The 22,075-nt window shown below is 36.3% G+C and overlaps 1 protein-coding gene across 1 annotated transcript; it reads left to right on the top strand.

Moving 5' to 3' along the window:
• Positions 1–1,346: 1,346 nt before the first annotated feature.
• LOC109008595 lies at positions 1,347–19,939 on the top strand. The gene is made up of 19 exons (XM_018988759.2): positions 1,347–1,694; positions 2,618–2,941; positions 3,189–3,377; positions 3,475–3,558; positions 4,623–4,682; positions 4,879–4,923; positions 6,894–7,093; positions 8,110–8,598; positions 8,911–9,037; positions 9,141–9,338; positions 9,544–9,633; positions 10,122–10,184; positions 10,532–10,606; positions 10,725–10,775; positions 11,082–11,159; positions 11,861–11,995; positions 12,888–12,995; positions 18,844–18,909; positions 19,566–19,939. Exons 2-19 carry the CDS (start codon positions 2,633–2,635, stop codon positions 19,632–19,634), a joined length of 2,436 nt encoding a protein of 811 aa, XP_018844304.2. The 5' UTR covers positions 1,347–1,694; positions 2,618–2,632; the 3' UTR covers positions 19,635–19,939.
• Positions 19,940–22,075: the final 2,136 nt, after the last annotated feature.

The raw sequence follows: 22,075 nt of genomic DNA on the forward strand, positions 1-22,075 counted from the left end.
ATACCAATACCCAAGTCTAAGGGTAGGTTAGGAGGGTGAGATGAAAATTTTATATTTTGTTTTGAAATTTAAAATACTAAATTTTAATATTATTATTATTTTGAGATTTGAAAAATGTGTATTGAGATTTGAAAAAGTTGAATTATTTATTATATTTTATATGAGGATTTGAAAAAGGTGTAATGATGAGATGAGATGAAATGAAAATTTTGTGTTTTATTTTAGCCCCCAAACCTGCCCTAAAACGAATGCCCACTACTGCCTACCACGTGGCGTGAATAAATGAAAAAGACTATTCCCAAGCTTTTAGGCTTAGATAGTTAAAATATTTCATATTTTTTTTATTATAATTTTATTACATTTTCCCATAAAATATAATAAAAATTTTAATCTTTTCAAATCTTAAGTAAAAAATAATATTAAAAAATAATATTTTATCTAATTTTTAATTTTTATCTAAAATTATTTCATTTCATTTCACTATCTAAATAGACGATCTGGGAAAAAAATATGGATATGGTACAAATGCTCACACCCAAGACATTTCACCATCCTCCAATTAAAGTTGAGATGACTTGAGATGACTTGAGATGAACTGAGATGAATTGAGATGGATTGTAAATAGTAATGAGATGAGTTGTGAATAATAGTAAGATTTGTAAGTTAAAATTGCTGAATAGTAATGAATAATAATGAGGTGAGTTGAAATGAGCTGAGATGAGCTACAAATCCAAACAAGCATGTACACAAATGTATAAATATTACTGTATTGTCTTCATATTATAGAGCGAAATTCGTTTGTTGGCACCGTCCATTGAAAAAAGAAATACACAAAATTTCAGCTATTTATTATTATGAAAAAATTATTAGCTTTATACAAAATTTATAAACTAACTTAATTTATAAATTGGCTTAACTTCATATAATTTGTGATATCATAAAATATTATCTATTGTAAAGCAGATCTGCTTATTACATTAATTTTTTTTATTTTATAAAATTATCAGTTAATAATTTTTTTTTATTAAATTTTTACGTAGACCAAACATATATCTAATATTAACTATAAATCATGAACTCCATAATATCAAACAATATGAAATCCTTTCTTACCGATAACTAAAATTTTAAGAGGAGAATCGACCGATTTAATGAACCTCATGAAATACAACGAGATTCATGATGTTAAAACTAAATTATATAAATATTAATTTATAATAATATGATAGGAAAATGACGTGCATGTAGATTCATTAATTAATATGGTTGAAAAAGAAAGGGGCAGAATAGCAAAACCTCGTTAACAAACAGGAGCTCTAATCCTAATAAGACCCACCAAAGCGTAGCGATGGCACTGAGTCGCACAGAAACTGACGGTCCTCTCGTAATTCTCTCCTTCCTTGCTTCCTTCCTCTCATCGTATTGCAGTTTGGACGCACCCAAGGGCCAAGGCCGTGGGTCCTCTTTGCTCTCCCATTCCGCAGCCATTTTTCAACACCTTCATTCGTTTTTTCTTTTAATTTTTAGTCGATTAATTTGGCACGCATCTCCCGTCTCCCCTTCCCTCTCTTTCTCTCTCTCTGTGTGGACTTTTTTTTCCAGATGCAGAGCTTTGTTATGGCCGCCTGAACTTCTTCTTCTTGTCCGTCTTTATTCGCTATCTCTGAAACTTTTCAATTATAGGTTGTGCAAAGGTGAGCTTCGTTTTTTATTATGTTTCTGTTTCTCCTCGGTGATATCTCTTGTTCTTATGCGTTCGCTGAATCCGTTTCTGGTTTATTTTTTCGCTTTCAGACACGGATACTGAAGTTCCTTTATTCTTTTGGTTTGCCGTGACGTTAATTTCGTGGGTTTCATGAATTCGTTCAGTTGTGAGAATTTATTTATTTTTTTGGTGGCTTTTTTCGCCTTTGGAATTTTGTGAACTTGTGTGACTGTCAGAGTTGGATAGAACGTGAATTAACTCACCAAACATCTAAAATTTTGTTTTTTTCATCGTTTAAATTTGTTTCATTAAATTGTGCTCAAGCTTGCATCTTGATCACTAGATAAGTCAGATGCTTTTATGAAAATTTCTATATACATATACGTGTATATACGCCTGATATACATGAATACACACGCAGGTATGCAGTGAAACTAGAAGTAATCATGCACATGATTGGGTTTTAGATCATTTCGATCATCGAAAAAGAAAAAAAAAGGAATATTTTTGTTAGTTTCTGCTAATCCTTTCTTTACTAGTTTAGATTATGCAATGGGTATTGAAAATCTCTAGATTCGTTGGGAAGGTCCAAATATTGCTTATAAGCATAAAAAATATATATTTTTTTTTGTAACAGTTCTGAAGTGACTACAGGAGTTGAATTGTGATTTTCCCTTTCATTTAGATATAGTTTTTTATGTTGTCTTCGAATACAGGTACAGTTTACAAGTTTCCTGAGAATTTTAGTAAAGAAAAAAAATCTATGCTGTAATTGTTAACATCCATCGTCTGTTACCAAGCTAATTGTTTGAGTTTCCAGTGTCAATTGTAATTGCAAGGTCTTGAATATCAAACTTTGTGCCTTTGCAGATATTTGTATTCTAGTTTGTCATGTTATTATGTATGTGGCAGGGGGAAGATTTTAGGATGGCTAATAATGAAGATACAGGTAGCCCAGGATGGGGTGCTTCATTCTTCATGCAGACAACGGAAGATGTTGCAAGAGCTGTTGCTGCTGCAGCGGCTGCTGCCACTGCTGCTCATTCGCCACGGCCATCTGTGGTATATTCTTTGAAAGAGGATACTGGTGGTAGCACAATTCAAAAACTGCAGCGTCAAGTTAATAGAGTGCTAAAAGGATTCTCGCAACCTCCCGAAGTTAGAAGTTCAACTTACAATCCTGAAATTCTGACTAGCCAAAAGCGTCAGTGGGCAAGCTTTCAGTTGCAATACTTGGTATGCTATTTTGTTTCAGTGGACTTCTCTATGCTAATGTTACTAATTCACCTCAATGGAGGAAAACAGCAAGCTGTTACTGATGGGCTTTCTGAGTTTGATTTGATGTAAATAGGTCATCCCGTTTGTTTCATCTAGTTGTTTGTTATAGGAATGTGATTGTGTCTCTGTTTGTGCTCTGAATTCTTTTATCACTGTGCATTTATCTATAGTAGTTCTGTAATATCTATCATCTACAAGTGTGTAGGATCATAGGTCTTTAAAGGAACCAACAAGGCTTTTTGAGGGCATGGTAGTTGTAGGGCTTCATCCCAACTGTGATATTCAAGCACTTGATAGGCTATACAATGCCAGAAGGTCTGAAGGTTCTGGAAAATTGCGAAGCGCACTAAGTTTTCAGAATCAATCGTGTGTGGAACCCAGCCTTGAACCTCAGGTGGGCAGTATTCTTATCAAAACTTTGAATTCATTTGCATTTGGTTATTTGTTTAAGCATTTGACATGTGTCTTTTTTTTTCCTTTTCTGTTTTTAGGTCTTACTTGTTTACCCTCCAGAAAAGGAGCTGCCTCTCAAATACAAAGATCTTATTTCATTTTGCTTCCCTGGAGGCTTGGAGGTTGGGTGTATGCTTAATGGATCATATGTTGAATGATCAGTTTGTGCATTTGAAAGTTAGGAGCTATTTTTTTTTTTTTTTTTGCACATGACTTTAAGTTAGCTGCGTTTTTGTGAATTTATGAATTGTGAATTTTTTTTTTTGATAAGTAAGAATCTTTATTGAATAGAATGAAACTAGGCAATGTCCAAGTACACAGGAAGTAGTTTATGAATTGTGAAGTTTATTCAGTTTCCATCTCACTAACACAAGAAGAATCATCATGGAAGTTTGGAATTTGAGGGAAGTTGGTAACCTCTGGAGCATGTCCATAGAATTGCACCCCGGTTCACTAGGAATGAAAATTATTATCACGAAACCCCTCAAATATCCTGCTTTTCTTTCCCTTTTTTACTGGATAGCATCTTTAGTTGTCATTCCTTTCCTACCTTCATGGATTTTAAGGACTTTTTGAGATTTAAATGTTATGTTTTTAAAGCCATTTGCTTGTACTTTGCGTATTTACTAAGGATGGTTTATTTATCCTTCCTTTCGAATAGAAATGATTTATCCATTGAAATAATCCCAAAAAATTTTCTTATTTAAAAACCCCAAAACATTTAAGATTTTGCTCTAATTATGCTTGCAATTGCTTTCCTGATAGTTTGAACCTCTTCCAACTCTCTTAAGAATTGCAACAAAAGAAAAGAAAGGACTAACTGGAAACTCTGGGTAATTTGCATAGGTTGTCAAATTGTTATTAAGCTTTTGATATTCTTACCTTAATGGGAAGCGATACCACTGTGGAATATCAGAAATCCTACAATGAAGGGAAGATGTAACTGGCCCTTGTAGTGAAGTGGTTCATCTAGCCATTTAATATATGGGAGTTATTGGTCTTGTAAAGGAGGGATCTGGGAACTTTTATTGAATCCATGTACTTGACTGGCCTGAGAGTTTAGTCTTTAATTTTGTTTCTTTTTCATTTGCTTTATACCCAAAGTAGATTTTCCTTTTGTTTGTTCTTAAAGTAGATGTGAACTTCTATGCAGGTGTTTCTAAAACTTGGTGGTATGTGATTTCAGGTTCATGCCATTGAGAGAACTCCTTCCATGAGTGAAATGAATGAAATTCTTCTCGGGCAGGTATTTAATATTACCCTTTTTTTTATAAGTAGTTTTTTTCATCAGCCAGCTAATGCCTATGTTACTTACTTGCACATGTTAATAATTCAAGTTTACCAAGTTTTGGTGTATTTTTCCTTCAACTTTGTAACTTTAATAGCTCCAAGTATAATTGAGGAAAAAATCTTGATCGACTTGTTTCTTGTTTATATTGCAGGAACACCTTAAACAAAGTGATCTCTCTTTTGTATTCCGGTTACAGGTGAGCTACTGATGTTATTATATCTTGTTGCTTTCATTTGTTATTACCATTCAAAATCAGCTGTTTGGCCTATACATTGATGTTTCTTGGGATGGCAGTGAAGTTCTTGATACTTTAAATTACAGTGTTGATCTTCATGTAGGAGATTGCTTTTTATATTCTGTGGTCTAGAACTCTACCTAGGTTCCTTTTCTTTCTTAGCTTTTCACTTTGTATTGTGTACTAATCAAGTTGGGTTTCCTCGATTATACAATTGCTCTTTGGTTACTTTTGAGTCTAGCTTATTGACTTATGAGTACCATGGTCATTTAGTCCAACTTCCATTATTTCACCAATGCTGAACTGTGCGCTTTTATAATTTCATGCCCATACACTTTGTTAGTGCTAAAACTGCCAGAAATATTTTTCTGACAAGTAAGACGTCTTTGTTAAAAAGTGCAGAAGCGCAATCCATGTACACCAAAAACTTGCAGAAATCTTTGTTGTGTCGATGTTTACTGAGCTTTGTTAGCACCAGTTGGCCAGTATTATCAATAATGTCGGAGATTCATACCCTATTGATGATTACATTATTTAATTCTTTTTTTTATAAGTGATGATTGCGTTATTTAATAAATTATCTATCTATTGAGTAATGGTAACATCAGTTCTGAAACCTCTCTGAAGATCCCAAAAGGAGCTATAGCCTATTTTGGAGGAAGGATATTATCATCTGGGGAGAAATTAATTTAAATTGGAGAATTGTTATAGGTCTCATGAGGCACATGTTTTGGAAAATTACCATTATTACAATGGACAAAATATGTTTTGAAGTTGCTGATTTTGCAATGAACTGGCATATTGAGTCATGTTCAAAGATTGTTTGGGGTTGCATATGGTGCTCAAGGTGGAGAACTTCCTTCTTGAAGGCAAGCAAGATTTGAGAGGATTGCATAATTGTGTTATTAACTTTTGAGATTTAATTTAGTCCAGATAAGATGTAAAAGTATGGTTTTACACATCCCAATGGAAAGCTTCTGCATAGGCTTCCTATTTTTCTTGGAAGAAAAAGCAGTTACACCAGATCATTCCCGAAATTTTGAGAGAGAGAGAGAGAGAGAGAGAGGAACAGAGTAGAGAGATGGACAGAGATACTGAGGGCATACACAAACCATCAAGGAGATAATAAAGGAAAGTCCTGTAATCTTTAAAGTTGAAAGGGAATTTCAAAACCAATACTTTACAAACTCAGATTATCTCGCTTTCTCCTTCTTATCTCAAAGGAAGTTTGAAGTGCTTTCTCTCATGTTTTTGGAAAAGAATTCTGCGATCTTCTTGTAAGAATCTGTCCTTTGTTCTACTGGTTTTTTCACCTTTTAGTGTGTTTCATGTGTTGTCACCTTGTAATGGTTTCAGTTTGGAAGCAAAATCAGCGCAATATATAACTGCTTCTTGTGGCCTATTGAACGATTCCCATTGTTTATCAAAGAATGATAAAACGAGTTTTGGTTCCATAAATGTCGTCACTTTTCAGTTTTCACTCTTGTGGCCTATTGCACTTTTCACAAATGGGTTTCATTGCAAAATTATAGTATGGATGGGTGGTTTTTTCTGTGGTGCAACATAAGGAGGCGGTGAATAAAGTGGGGCTGCAACATGGAGATGCAGAGTGGCATAGAAAAATGTGAAAAATGGTTTTTTCTTTTAATATTTATGAAACAAAATCTGTTCTGTTTGAAAACTCGTATCAATCAAGGAGAAATTTTTATTTGGCAGATAATCCAGTCTGAGAGTTTTTGGAAAATTATGAGTGGGTGGTGTGGTAGCTTGCCATTTGAGGGTGTAAATAATGACTTTATGCCACATCCGCACCAAAGCAGGAATCTTTCCTTTTTACTCATAGTAGCTCTGGCTGATATACTTTTAAAATTATTTCACTCTTCTTTTTTTTTTTTTCTCTTTGCTACAAACCTATGCATTTTTTTTTGTAGGTTGCCGATGATTCAACAATGTACGGGTGCTGTGTGTTAGTTGATGAACTAGTACAAAAGCCCTCTGGATTGCTTTCCATGATTTCAGATAAACTGCCTTCCCGTCCATCTTTAAGCCGTCATATATTGACCACAAGGAGATGTTATTGCATTCTTTCGAGGTTTCCCTTCTTCGAATTGCATTTTGGTGTGTTGAATAGGTATGTTTGTATGTGATTAATTTACTTAAGTGGGAGTTGCCATCAGAAGAAGTTGTGTGTATATGTGTGTGCATGCTGCATATTTTGAACGTAATAATATATGTTTTAACATTCATCTTATATGCCATATATCTAAGTTCATAAAAATTTTGTTTTCCGATAAAAAACGATATGTATCTAAGTTCATGTATGTTATTTGATAAAAAAGAAAAGCTTGCTTACTGTCAGACAGAACCACATATGATGTTTGATATTTAGTGGCTTTAAACAGTACAAGTTTCAATGGGTCATAATCCTAGTACCCTGGAAGCTAACCAACAGGCACCATTCTAGGAGGAAGGAAGGGGATGAGAAAAAAATTTCAAATAAAATTTCAAACACAAGGCATACCAAAAGGCACCGTTGGATGGATATATAAATCGAAGAAAGAACCCAAGGCTGTATTACAAGGACAATTTGAAACTAGGAGAACACGGAATCCCTTTTTTCGTCTCTTCACGCAGACTGCTCCTTGCCCTTGAATTCCCTCCTATTCCAAACACAATGGCTTGGCTCTTTAAGCAGCTAGACTCCTTGTGCTATCCAGATTATCATTCGATGGAGCCAACAATATATCCATCAAATGTTGCATATCATGAAAGATGCCAAAGGGTATTTTATGTCACTTCATTTGATCACTATGAAACAGAGAAAAAGAGAACAAGTAATATAACTTGGCATCTGGGTTTTCCTGGCTAAGAAAACTCTCAACAGAGTTAGATGTGTTTCCATAATGGCTGTGTATTTAGATTTTCTCTCGTGGAAAAAAATCAAGTTTTTAGTTGTTAACAGAAGGCAAACCACTGTGTGTGTGACTTTGGTCCACATAATTGGTGGTTAAACATTGGGTGAAAATTCATGTTTCTAGTGAGTAGAATTATATTTGACACAATGCTTTGTCTTTACTATTCAATGCCAAAAATAGACGTTTCATATTTGTTCACGTCATCTTGACATTGTTCACTATTCACCTGTAGCATATTCACAGAAGAAAGGTTGGAGCGGTTGATGAAAGGTATTGATCTTTTAAATTTGGTGTCCCCCGAGGACTGTGGGAGGGCAGAAACCTTGGAAGAAAATGTAGGTGCAAATTCAGATTGTGAATCACTGGATCGTGGAGCTGCAAGGGACATAAAGAACGAAACCCCAGAAATTTCTGGATTAAGTTTAAGAGAGTCTAAACTTGAAAAAGTTAGAGCTGATGGGAGTCATGAAGAGCATCAAGTACTTGATGGAGACTTTGGCTTGTTGAAGAAAGGTATTGCTGATAATCGCGTCCTTCCTATAGATGCATATTCTGAGACAGTGACAGCTAAAAGTGAATCTAGTGCTGCTCATTCTGAAGATTGTGATATGAATATCGATGATTGCTTGGGAAACAAACAAGTGGTAGAAAGGCGTTTGCCGAATGCTGTTCTGCCTCTCCTGCGGTATTATCAGTATGAAAGCTCTGAATCTTCCTCTAGGTATATCTCTCTTGGTCAGTGTATTATGTGATAGGGACAATAGCACCTTCAGAATGCATGTTGTTTTCCCTTTTTGAGGTGATAAAATGAATAAAAACTGATAATTTTAACTGGAACATGCAGAAATCTGTGTTATTTTTTTATTTATATTTTGCCTTCCCTCCCTAAGCCCATGAACACAATTTACTCTGTCATGCAAGGACAAATTTGGAAGTAATGATATTTGATTCTTGGCTGTGTTTTAGGCATTTTAATTAGGACTGTTTTTTATTGATAACTGCTTAGAGATGCCATATTTGTTTTTGTATGCAGTTTTCAGGGTTCTCCTAGTGAAGACAGAAATTTTAGAAGTGATGTTGATGATACGGAAACAGAAGACGCATCTTTCTCTGGCCAGGAAGATCCCAGTGACCTCGTTGATATTCTTGAGTGGGCTAAGGTGCAAATGAGCCATTTTCAGATATGCCTATTTACATGTTTTAAAGTTGTCTGCCTCACAATCCTGGGTCTACTCTTAAGGGTTGAATTTCCCTGTTTTTCAGGCAAACAACAATGGGTCATTACAGATTATATGTGAATATTACCAGTTACATTGCCCTACCAGGGGTTCAACACTTAGGTTTCATCCTTTGGAGCACTTGCATCCTTTGGAATATCACAGACCAGATGAAATGGTTTTACACATTGCTGGCTCAACTATTGATTTGAGATCATGCAACACAAGTCTGCAGTTTGCGGAGGTAGATTCTGCTGATAACTTGTTGAAAAAAATGATTCTGCTGAGAACCTTGTAGATTCAACCTAACTGCTTCACGTGTGGTGGATTATGGCTTTAGTTTTTCTATAGCTATTTTGTCAGAATACAACTCTCCACTCGCATAGAATAAATGCATCTTATTTTAGGCATGATAGGTCAATAGCATCTTATTTTTATTGGTTTATCAGGCACACAGTGCACTCTTGGCGGAGGAGGAAGCAACTGCATTATCCGTATGGGCTATTGCATGCATATGTGGCTCCTTACGACTTGAGAATGTAAGTTGATACCCAGTTTGTACCCGTCTTTGTATTTCATTAATAGAACTCCCAAATTAATAGCTTTTGAGAATAAAACTTCTTGATTACCTTTCAAAAAAAAATTTATAGCTTTTGTTTTATTGTTGTTGTTTCTCACCATTTGGATGAGTATGCATGTGGGTGTGGATATGTTTATAGAAATAAATTTATGTAGGTAATAAATGCAACGTGAATATAAACTATTAAACATTAAAGCCTCCTGCACATATTTCTGTTTTCTCTTATAATGCTCTCACATTTGATGGATATCCTGTATTTTTAATATGAATTTGTTATGATCAAGGCAACTGTAGTGGTTTCTTCCAGCATCTTATGTTGAATCTATAGTGACATTGTTTGCAGGTGGCTGTTTTAATCTATAGGTTTTGAAGTTTAACAGTTGTGTTGCTTGTCCAGGTTTATATAATTTCTGAAACATGGGTTTTGATTCTCTTTGCACTTTGCAGGTCTTAACATTTTTTGCAGGGGCACTACTGGAGAAGCAGATTGTGGTTGTTTGTTCCAATCTGGTATGTAGTTCGCCTCATGTTTAGTTTATGATGGTCTGTGGAAGATGCATATTCTACACCAATGTTATTTTTGGTTGCTGAGGGCATCATCTGACAAATGTGAAATGGTTATTTGGTCCCAATTTATAAAACATGTAGGATGATTTTGGGATACCATATCAATTCATATTAATATCTTATTTCTATTGGGCTTGGGCAAATTTGCAGAAATCCATGCTAAGTGTTGGGGTCATTGTTAGTTCCTATGAGTTATTCATTGCTAAAGCCTTGTAGATTTTCTATTTGAATCTTCTAGATTTTGTCATTTGTTGAGATTTTATTGGATTTCAAATTTTTTCTATGTACAGGGAATTTTATCTGCCTCAGTTTTGTCCATTATCCCTTTAATCCGTCCCTACCAGTGGCAAAGCCTTCTAATGCCGGTATAGAGTTATGCTTTTGCCTGTGAAGTTTTTAAGTAAAGTATACTTTGTAGGATGATTCTGTTACTTATGATTTTTCTAAACTATTTGGGTCTTAATCATGTGCATAAACATCCAGGTTTTACCAAATGACATGCTGGACTTTTTGGATGCACCTGTCCCTTACATTGTAAGTATTAATCAGTTGTGCTATAATATATCATTCTATACTTAACTCAGAATAAAATGGGCCTATATAGACCATAGATTCTTGCAAGTTTGGTTGGTTGGATTCAGCATTTCCTTCTCACAACTGCAGCATACAGTTGGAAAATGTCAGGTTTCTTATGAAGGAGATAGTTCCAAATGTGGCTTCCAGCCCTTGTCATTTTCATCATTTTCTTGGTTTTTTTTTTTTTTTTTTGAATCTCATCATTTTCTTAGTTAGTACTGTTTTTGACACCTGATCATTACTAAAATTAATTTCCCTATACAGGTCGGTGTGAGGAACAAAACCAATGAAGTACAGTCAAAGTTGGCTAATGTCATTCTTGTTGACATAAACAAGAACCAGGTTTGTATTTTCTTCAAGAAATTTGATTTGGATACCTGATTTTGACTCGATAAATAGACTGGTTGTTGGGGGATGCATTGTCCAAGTTTCTCTGTCCTTCACTTTTTTCTTATAGAAAAACATGGTGCAAGGCAGAAAATTCATAGAAGATTGTAGCTGTTTCAGTAATCATTGCTAACCATTTTTTATTATTTAAGAAAGAAAAGTGATGCGCCATATCAAAGTTTTACATCCAGTAGATTCTGTTCTAATCCATGATCGGCATTGGTTGAGACTTGGATAGCATCCTTCTTTTAGGTCTTGGATCCTTGAGGGGCCGAGGCCCATGGATCCTGGAATATGTTTATGTTCATTGGGTTCTTGGTATCTATGGCATGGAGGAGATCTAATTGTGGCTTTAAGTTTAGAAATGATGCCAAATAGTTTTGATGGGTGAGGACTCATGAAGGCTGATGCAAGGGAAAGGGCACTTGGGTGCATGCTTTTCTTTTGCATCATATTTTTGTTTATCACTTTTCAATTTCTACGGTATCAAAAAACAATTTTGATTACTTATAAAAATGTTTATCGCATTTGATGTTTTACTCTTGCTACCTACTTTACATAACTGCTTTGCCTTGTTTAGTTCCATGATAGAGCAATATCTAGTTGGACCACTGTTTAGCAGCCAAGTTATCTAATCCATATTGCATATGCATTAGGTGAAGTCATCGTCAATACCTCAACTGCCAAAACAAAAGGAGTTACTTTCCTCCTTAAGTCCTTATCATGCAAAGCTTGTTGGAGAAAGTTATTTGGGGAGAAAACGGCCAGTCTATGAATGCACAGACGTGCAGGTATGCTATTGCCTGATCTGTTTTATCCTCACTGTTCCTTCCCTCACATCCTCCATCCCCTGGGTCAAATTTTCTTTTTCTCAATTCTTGCCTGCTGTTATTGTTATTGATGAATACAGGTTAGCAGGAAGCCCTTGTTCATAAGATTCTAGATACTCCGTTTATATTAGAAAAGACATTATGTCAAAACATGGTATCCGGAATTATATTGTTTTGATTGTTTGACATTATAGTGAAAATCTTTAGAAAGATTGCGCAAGTAGCAGCTCTAGTTTGCAATCACTTCTTTGAGAACCTGACGACACTGGGAGTCTAGTTGATTAATATGCTGTATCTATAAAGTTCATAGGAGTATGCTTTGTTGTTGCAACCACTCCATTATGGTTTCCCCATGGCTTTGTGGCTTTCCCATTAATACTACATGAGATTGGTGAGATTGTGCTTGCTAGTTTTTTCTTTCTTTCTTTTGCCATTGGCCACAACATGGTGATTACAACCTGACAAGATAAGATAGATATCAGCATCCTATGTTTGCAGAACTGCACCGCAGCTCCCTTGACTGGTTTGACCTGTTACATATGATCACAGAATGCCAGACAGTGGTCTGATCACTACATTGCCATTGATTATATTAGGAAATAATCCCTAATTTTTGGTATTGAACTTTCGTTTCACTGCCTTGTTTTTTTAAAATGGGCTCTTGTCTTCATTTGACCATCGTCTGACCTAGACAAATACTTATCACATTGATTACAATATTTCTCATATCAGATATACATGATGCCCAATCTGTCATGTTCTTTATACTTTAAGATGAGATTCGTACCTTGTAGTGATGTTGCAAGTACAATTATGGTGCTATGTTAACTTTTGTTTCTTTCTTTGAATGCAGGTCGAAGCAGCCAAGGGTTTCCTAGCGGTGCTTAGGTCTTACTTGGACTCCCTTTGCTCAAAGCTCCGTTCACACACAATTACGAATGTACAGTCCAATGATGATAAGGTTTGTATTTTGTCCCAACTGGGATGTTTGTCGATCTTGATTTAAATTGGGATGTTATGCAATCTTGGTTTGAGTCCTTTGTAATAGTTGGTGGCACTGGCATCTATTAGATTTTTTTTTTTTTTTTATAATTAATAAGAGAATTTTATTGCAAGTAAATAGGCATAGCCCAAGTACATAGGATGTATACAATTGAGTACACCTAATACAAGCTAGAACACAACACAACTAAAACAACACATTACAAATATTCTCATTTCGAACAAGATTCTTCACCCAAAAACTTAAATTACTAAAGAAAAACCCCCTAAGTTCCCCCAAAGAATGTTCACTGTCTTCGAAGCACCTCCTGTTCCTCTCCAACCATAGGCACCAAATCAAGCACACGGGGATCATCCTCCACACTACTGCACTGCTTCTTCTCCTCCCAATACCTTGCCAGCAAGCAAAGAAGTCCACCGCATGCATAGGCATCACCCGAGCAATGCCCACCTAGCAAAAATCTCATTCCACAACATCGTCGCCACCTCACAATGAAGGAAAAGATGGTCAACAGATTCGCCATCATTCTTACACATGTAACACCAATCAAATACCAATAAACCTCTCTTCCTTAAATTATCCGTGGGTAATATTTTCCCAAGAGACGCCAGCCAACAGAAAAATGCAACCTTACTAGGCACCTTAGCTTGCCAAATACATTTCCAGGGATAATCTTTAACGCCATGACTGGTTAACACCTTGTAAAAAGAACTCATAGAAAATTTGGAATTTTCTGCAGGCACCCACATCAGACAATCCTCCCTGTTCTGATCAAACTTCTTATCATATAATCTTCCAAAGAAATCAGAAATTTCACTTACTTCCCAATCTTGCACATCTCTGGTGAATTCCAGAGTCCAATGAAACATATTATTAGAAAAATGATCAGAATCAGCCACTGCAGCCCCTTTATCTATAGCAATCCTAAAAATATTAGGATAAACATATTTAAGAGCTGAATCCCCACACCAAGTATCATGCCAAAAATAAATCTTTGTGCCATCCCCCACTTTAAAATCAATGTCTTTTTTTTATACGTAAATAATTTCTATTAATCAAATAATAGGCAAAGCCTGATACATGTATAGTTTGCCCTAGCTAAGTAGGGGCAATAGAGATAAGGAAATTATGAAGATCTAAGCCATTAAAGTCTATTGCAATAGCCCAAGTATAAAGAGTTCTAAGAAATAAAAGTTTCAATTCCTCCATCGATCTCTCTTTGTACTTGAACGTCCGTTCATTACGCTCCTGCCACAAACACCACATGATGCATATAGAGATCATCTTCCACACGGCTTTAATCTGTCGAATACCTCTCATGTTTGTCTAGCTGGCCAAAACCGCCACAACTGTCCCAGGCATAACCCAAGCCAAGTCTACTCTACCAAGAACCTCATTCCATAACCCTCTAGCTGACTCACAATGTAGTAGAAGATGGTCCACATATTCACCCCCCTTCCGACACATACAACACCAATCAGGGATGATCAACCCACATTTCCTCAAGTTATCTATTGTGAGGATCTTACCTAATGAAGCAGTCCATACAAAAAACGCCGCTTTGGGTGGCGCCTTATGTCTCCAAAGCTTTCTCCATGGGAACTGAGTGTGAGGCTCTTGAGTGATAGACTTATAGAAAGAGCTAACCGAGAAGGAACCTTTAGCTGCAGGTATCCACCGCAGTCTATCATGTGCATTGCTTGTGTTTGTGGAATACAAAAGGCTGTAAAAGGCTTCAAAACTGCTAACTTCCCAATCTTGTGCATCGCTAATGAAATTGATGTTCCACTGTATTTGCTCCCCTGATCTCCCCATGACTTCCGCAACTGAAGCATCTTTATCGCTTATAACCCGGAATAATGAGGGAAATGTATCTTTTAGAGCACCATTGCCACACCAAGTATTATACCAAAATTTAATTCTAGTTCATTCTCCTAGGAGAAATCTAGTGTGATGAGAAAACACCTCCCACCCTCTTCTTATATGTTTCCTCAACCCCACTCCATACGCTCCTCTCACTTCTTTTGTGCACCAAATCCCCCCCCCCCCCAAAAAAAAAAAAAAAAAAAAAGAAAACCCCATATTTGCTCTCCATCACCATCTTCCAAAGAGCTTCGGATTCCTTATGGTATCTCCACAACCATTTTTCCAGTAACGCCCGATTGAAAGATCTCATATTTCTAATGCCCAAACCACCATTCGAGAGAGGGCTACATACTTTCTCCCACTTGACAAGGTGAGATTTGAATTCCTCCCGCACTCCACCCCACAAGAAGTCCCTTTGAAGTTTCTCAAGACAAAGTGCCACACTCGCTGGAATAGGAAACAAGGACAAAAAATAGGTTGGTAGATTAGATAGAGTACTCTTGATCAGAGTAATCCTACCCCCTTTAGGCAGGTATAGTCTCTTCCATCTTGCTAGTCGGCGCTCTACTTTCTCAATTATCGGGTCCCATAATGTAACTGCTCGAGGCGGATAAGTCCTAGGTAACGAGGCAATCTGACACCCCAAAGTATTAGTCAACTGGCTGATACGCTGTACCCCTCCAATAGGCACCATCTCTGATTTGTCCAGGTTAACTTTTAACCCGGATGCTGCTTCAAAACAGAGGAGAAGGGCCTTCAAAACTCGAACCTGGTAATGATCTGCCTCACAGAAGAAGAAAAGTGTGTCATCTGCAAATAAAAAATGTGAAATGTTAGTAAGTCTCCTATCCGGAGATCCAATCGAGAAACCTACCACAAAACCATTCGCAACCAGAGCCGAGGTCATTCTGCTCAACGCTTCCATCACAATAACAAAGAGTAATGGGGACAATGGATCTCCTTGTCTTAATCCTCGTGTACTCTTAAAAAAACCAATTGGGTTTCCATTTATTAGTATTGAAAATTTCACCGTTGTTATGCACCATTGGATCCATGAACACCATTTCTCCCCGAACCCACATCTCCCCAGAAGATCAAGAAGAAAGTCTCAATTAACATGGTCATACGCCTTTTCCAGGTCTAGCTTGCAAATAATCCCTGCAACACCGGCTTTCTGTCTACTATCTATGCATTCATTTGCGATAAGGACCGCATCTAGAATCTGTCTATCCTTTACGAATGCATTTTGGGGTTTTGAAATTATTTTCCCCACAACCTCACTTAGGCAGTTTGCTAGCACCTTAGAGATAATCTTGTATACCCCCCCGCCCCCCATTCACTAAGCTAAATAGTCGAAACTCCTTAATCACCGAAGCCCCCACCTTCTTTGGAATTAAAGCAAGAAAAGTGGCGTTAAGGCTTTTCTCAAACTCTCCAGCCGAATAGAATTCTTGAAACACCTTCATTAGATCATCTTTTAATACACCCCAACATATTTGAAAGAAACCCATAATAAAACCATTAGGACCCGACACCTTATCTTTAACCATTTTCCTCATCACGTCATAAACCTCCAACTCCTCAAAAGGCCTCTCCATCGATGGACATCACTAAGCCCAATGGAGTAAAAAACAAGCCCTTCCAGTTTAGGTCTCCAACCCACCTGTTCAGAAAATAATTGCTTAAAGAAGTCAACTATATGATTGTTTATCGCTTGCTCTTCCCGACACTCAGCACCATCAATTTGCAGCATCTCAATGTTTTTGGATCTCCTGTGTGAATTAGCTACCTTGTAAAAGAACTTAGTGCTTCGATCTCCTTGCTTCGATCTCCTTCCTTCAACCATAGCACTCTTGACTTTTGAAAAAATCCTTCCATCCCATCCGAATGGTTTTCCACAAACCCACCCCAATACAACCCCTCTTACTTCATTCGTACACCAACTCACCCACAGCCTCCCATATTTAACATCCACAATATGTCTCCATAAAGCATTCCTCTCATTAATATGCCTCCAAAGCCATTTACCAAGAATGGCTTTGTTGAAAAGCTTTAAATTCCGCACTCCCAATCATCCACAAGAAACCGGAAGACAAACCTTATTTCAACTCACCAAATGAAACTTTCTTTCCTCCCCATTACTATCCCACGAGAAATTCCGGAAAATCCTCTCTAATCTTTTAGCCACCCCCAAAGGCAAAGGAAAAAGACAGGAAATATGTAGGAAGATTAGACAATGTACTCTTAATCAATATAACTCTTCGTCCTTTTGACAAGTATAACTTTTTCCAACCAGCTAACCTTCTCCCAATCTTCTCAATCACCCCATCCCAAATAGAAATAGATTTGTGAGGAGCACCCAAAGGTATTCCAAGATATCTCATAGGTAGCGAAGCTACCTTACATCCCAGAATATTGGCCAGATCCAAAATATTCATGACGGAACCCATTGGGACAATTTCAGACTTAGATAAAATAATTCTAAGTCCAGAAACAGCTTCGAAGCATAACAATAAGGCTCTCAAAGCATGGAGATGGTCCTGATTAGAATCACTAAGAATTAAAGTGTCATCTACAAAAGGTAAATGAGAAACAGTAATGCTGCCCCGAGACTCATCACCCACCATAAATCCCGACAAAAAACTCCCTTCCATAGCCGCTTCAATCACACAACTCAAAGCATCCATAACTAATACAAAAATGAAAGGAGATAAAGGATCTCCTTGTCTCAATCCACGGGAGCTGTTGAAAAACCCAACCAGAGTGCGTTTCTCCAATATAGAAAATCTAGTCTGTCGAAATACAATATTTTATCTACAAACACCACTTCTCACCAAAACCAAATCTCCCAAGTAAGTAAAGGAGAAATTCCCAATTGACATGATCAAAAGCATTTTCCATGTCCAATTTAACTAAAATTCCAGATTTACCCATTCTTATTCTACTTTCCAAGCATTCATTTGCTATTAAAACTGAGTCAAGAATTTGTCTTCCCCTCACAAATGAATTTTGATACCTCGTTATAATCTTGTCCATAACCACACTTATACAATTAGCTAATACCTCATAAATGATCTTATACACCCCATTTACCAAACTTATAGGACGAAAATCCCTCATTTCCACAGCACCCATCTTTTTAGGAATGAGAGCAATGAATGTAGTATTAAAACTCTTCTCAAATTATTCGATATCTATTATTCTTTTGTGTCTGTTATGGTACTTAAATTATTCGAAGAAATTATTTGCTCAATGAAATAAGTAATCATTACCTATTAAGATATTTCAGTTGTAGATTGAAGATGCAAGGGATAAGATTTAGAAATTAATGCCAGAGTATGATGTAAAACTTAGCTGAGGGATCAGAATGTCATGACCGGTGCCTTAGCCCGTTACATATAACCTGTTCTTGAAGCAAGACCATGCTATCTTTCAATTGGACACCATTACTTCGATGCGTTTGAAAGCCTCAGTGATAACTTGCGAAGGAATTTTTGGCAAAATTTCATTGTTCACTTTTTCAGGAACCTTGCAGTTGTGTTAGCTTTGGGTGAAAATGAGAGAATGTGTGCGCATTTGCTACATCTTTTTGCCTGACAAGTTTAGGACAAAGTTGGAAAATAAGACGATATGGTGCATAATTTTATTGGGTACACTGAGCAGACAAAGTGGAGTTTGATCTACCACCAATAAAGTATAACCAAAACTAGTGAAAATAAATAAATAAAGCAAACACCATAGCCCAAGCTAATGATAGAGGCATCATTTTCAATTTTGACCTCATCCATATGGATGATTTCAAGTGAAAATTAGTATTTTTTTGGTATAAATATTGGATGTAGATCACTTTGTGCCACAAGACAATTGTTTGATAACACCAACTCCAGCAAACTATAAAACATATTGCTGGAGATCTGACACAAATTCTTATACCGCACAGGTATCATTGCTTTTGAAGGAGAGTTTCATCGATTCATTCCCTAGTCGTGATCGTCCATTTATGAAGGTGTGTTTCCTTGTCATCCAACGTGATTTTTACTAGTTTGTGTAAGCCTATTTTAGTGCACACTACATTATTTGAGGAATTAACTTGCTAACATGTTAAGTATGGGTTTTTGTTTTCTTTTTCTCCATTTGAGGATCATCATTTATTTTGACTCTCATTGCATAAGAATGTCAAAAGGGGAATAAAAAAGGCTGACGTCTTAGAAAGAGCCAATGGCCTTTCAGACAAGTGGCACTTCCACCCCTAAAACAATGGGGTGGCAAGTGAGGTCTTGGGTTTGAGTCCCGTAGGGTGCGTGAGCTACTTCTGTTCTTTTTTTTTTTTTAAAGAAAAAAGCTCTTAAAAGACATATCGAGCCGAACTTTTTCCACCTAGGGCCCCAGCATTGGTTAAGAAGCATGATATTATTTTATCTTATTCATGTTCATATCAGTTTTAAAGGTTAGATTGAAGAAACTTGTCATTTTTAGCCAAATTGATAGTCTCAGAACGAACTGCAGAACCACTAATTGTTCCAATCTAGCCTTACTCTGAATATGATTTTTTTTCTCGTTGCAACTTGTTCCAATCCTTGCTCTGAATGCTCTATATTGTTGTGAGTGCTAAGAAACCATATTAACATGTTTCTCACGCACTGTTTGCCACCGATGGAGCAGCTTTTTGTGGACACACAACTCTTCTCTGTACACACAGATCTTGTTCTCTCTTTCTTCCAGAAGGAATAATGCTGCCGTACAAGATTGCACCGGCCTGGAGTTTGTATCGTTTTTTTTTTTTGGTACGTTTGACTGTTAATTATATGTAATTTTTCAAATTATAATGAGTAAATTTTCCTGGCATGGAGTGCGATGGTATTTTCCACTTTCAAGTACTCATCTCCCGTCCTCACATTTTAAAGTAATGATTTAGGCATTCTCACCAAATAGATCCACAAATTCCATCAGTGGTATCAAGAGCTTGTCATGATGATAGAGAGATTGTTTTTTTTGTATAGAAAAGACTATTAATAGGCAAATGCTTGGTTTGACAATCACATTTCCATATTACAATCACTTAAGGAGACTTTTGGACCTATCACAAAAGCTTTTTCAAATCACTGTGGGAAGGCTCGAGTACCCTGGCAATTTGAAAAATATGGTTACCAAGTACTATTTAGAGAAAAACGACTGGAAAAGTTTCATTGAAAGGGCCAAACGAGCAGTGTCCAAAACAGAGGTGAACCAAGACCTTCCAAAACATTTTTCGGCTGATCGCAAGTGTTTCACCACTTCTAGGGTTCAAGAGTGTTGGGGACTCATCATTCGCTGCATCATCATCATCCAAAATGCGGGAACACACAGAATTTGAGAATTTCAGTCGAGGCTTTTAAGGGTCTGGAGGTTGAAGACGACATTGTTGGTCGAAACGTTTCTATTTTGACCAACAGTTACAAGAATTTAAATTTTCTTGTACTAAACGACACTGGCGTTCAGCCAGTTGCACGTCGTTTTGTCTATGTCTGTCACTCATACTTAAGTTGCAGACAACGCCGTTTTACACAAGACCACCGACGACACCGTTGACATTAGAGGTTTTGTGTGTAAGAAGAAACACGACATCATTCCTCTTGGACCTAAGTGGCACCAAATGGTGCACTAACAAACTATGACTCCAGCCCACTTCGCTAAGGCCCGTGAGCTAATAAAGGATTGACCCAAGCCCAAAAGGAAAAGGACTAGGCCCCTGACCCATATATATTTGTTCAACATGTATCTAATATGGATCTTTAACTCGTGAACCAAGTTGAAAAGTGAGCCGCATACCAAGTCGTTGATCGCGGCAGAAACTAGTTCACTACACTTGACACAAATTTGAACTTCTCGACCCCTTTTTTTGGTATTTTTTTCAGTTATAAGTCATTTCAAGCATGATTTGGTCCATTCAAAAATTGTTGCATCTCTGATTTTGTGCCGAATTTTAATAGAGCATATTCTGCTCAGAATAATCGCCATAAATTTTTTGAAAGGGGAGAGTTTGAGGGGAGTTCAAGGCAATATTCAATCAAGGAACTACTTTCAATATTTTTCTTATTTGAAATATAATAGGAGAATTTCTTGGCAACCACTTTGGATCAAGTGCAAGGGCTACTATTATTAATTTTATTAGTTAAGTTTTGATTATTTAATTTTACAATTTGAACGACTACATTTCGAATATTGTAATAGTACACATCTATTATTATTACTACATTTTGTTGTTGATATTAAGGTTTTTGTTCTTTATGGCACCGAAGAAAAGTATTAATCACTCGTGAATTGAAAAATTAAATATAAGAAATTTCAATGTACATAATTTTTCTTCTAATTCATAAAAAAAGACATTATATACATTAACAATACCAAAACCATATGAAAATATGGAAAATGGCCAAAGTGGAATTGGAAGCGGCATAAGAACCATAGACAAATGGGAAGAATACAATGCTTGGGCAAGGGCATTGATTTTACATTACCTCAATGATGAAATCATTCCTTTTTCCGAAGAGTATGAAATTACTAAGAAAATCATGAATGCATTTGAATACAAGTATGGATTAAGATCCGATAGTTATATACAAATATTATTGGATAAGTATAACAGGACTTGCATGCAAGAGAATGAAAGTATGAGTGATTATGTACTTTAAATGGAATTGATTGAAAATGAATTATTTGATATTGGCCATCATCTTACTGATAAAATGCAAATTACAACCATATTCAACAATCTTCCTTTTATCTTGAGAACATATTGTTACTTCTTTAACACATAGTAAAAAGAAAATAGCTATGTGTTCACTCCCAGTACTTTTGGTACTTGAAGAAGAAAGGATGAAAAAGAAGAAGAGAGAGAATGAATCATCTAATCTTATGATGGCTTAGGAAACACGTTCTACATAGAGTAAGACGAAGCAAAAGCAGTTCGAGAAAAAGAAATTGTTGAAAAAGAGGCAAAGTAAACCATTTGGAAACTATTTTAAATGTGGAAATAATGAGCACTACAAATCACATTTTCCTAATAAGAGAAAAACAAAAGAGATTAAGGAAATTGTAATAATAGTTTTAGAAGTAATATTATGGAACCATCGTTAGATTCTTGGTAGATTGATTGTGCAACAAGACATATTTCTAGAAATAAAGAACTGTTT

This window comes from Juglans regia, chromosome 1 (assembly GCF_001411555.2).
Source record: "Juglans regia cultivar Chandler chromosome 1, Walnut 2.0, whole genome shotgun sequence".
NCBI classification, from domain to species: domain Eukaryota; kingdom Viridiplantae; phylum Streptophyta; class Magnoliopsida; order Fagales; family Juglandaceae; genus Juglans; species Juglans regia.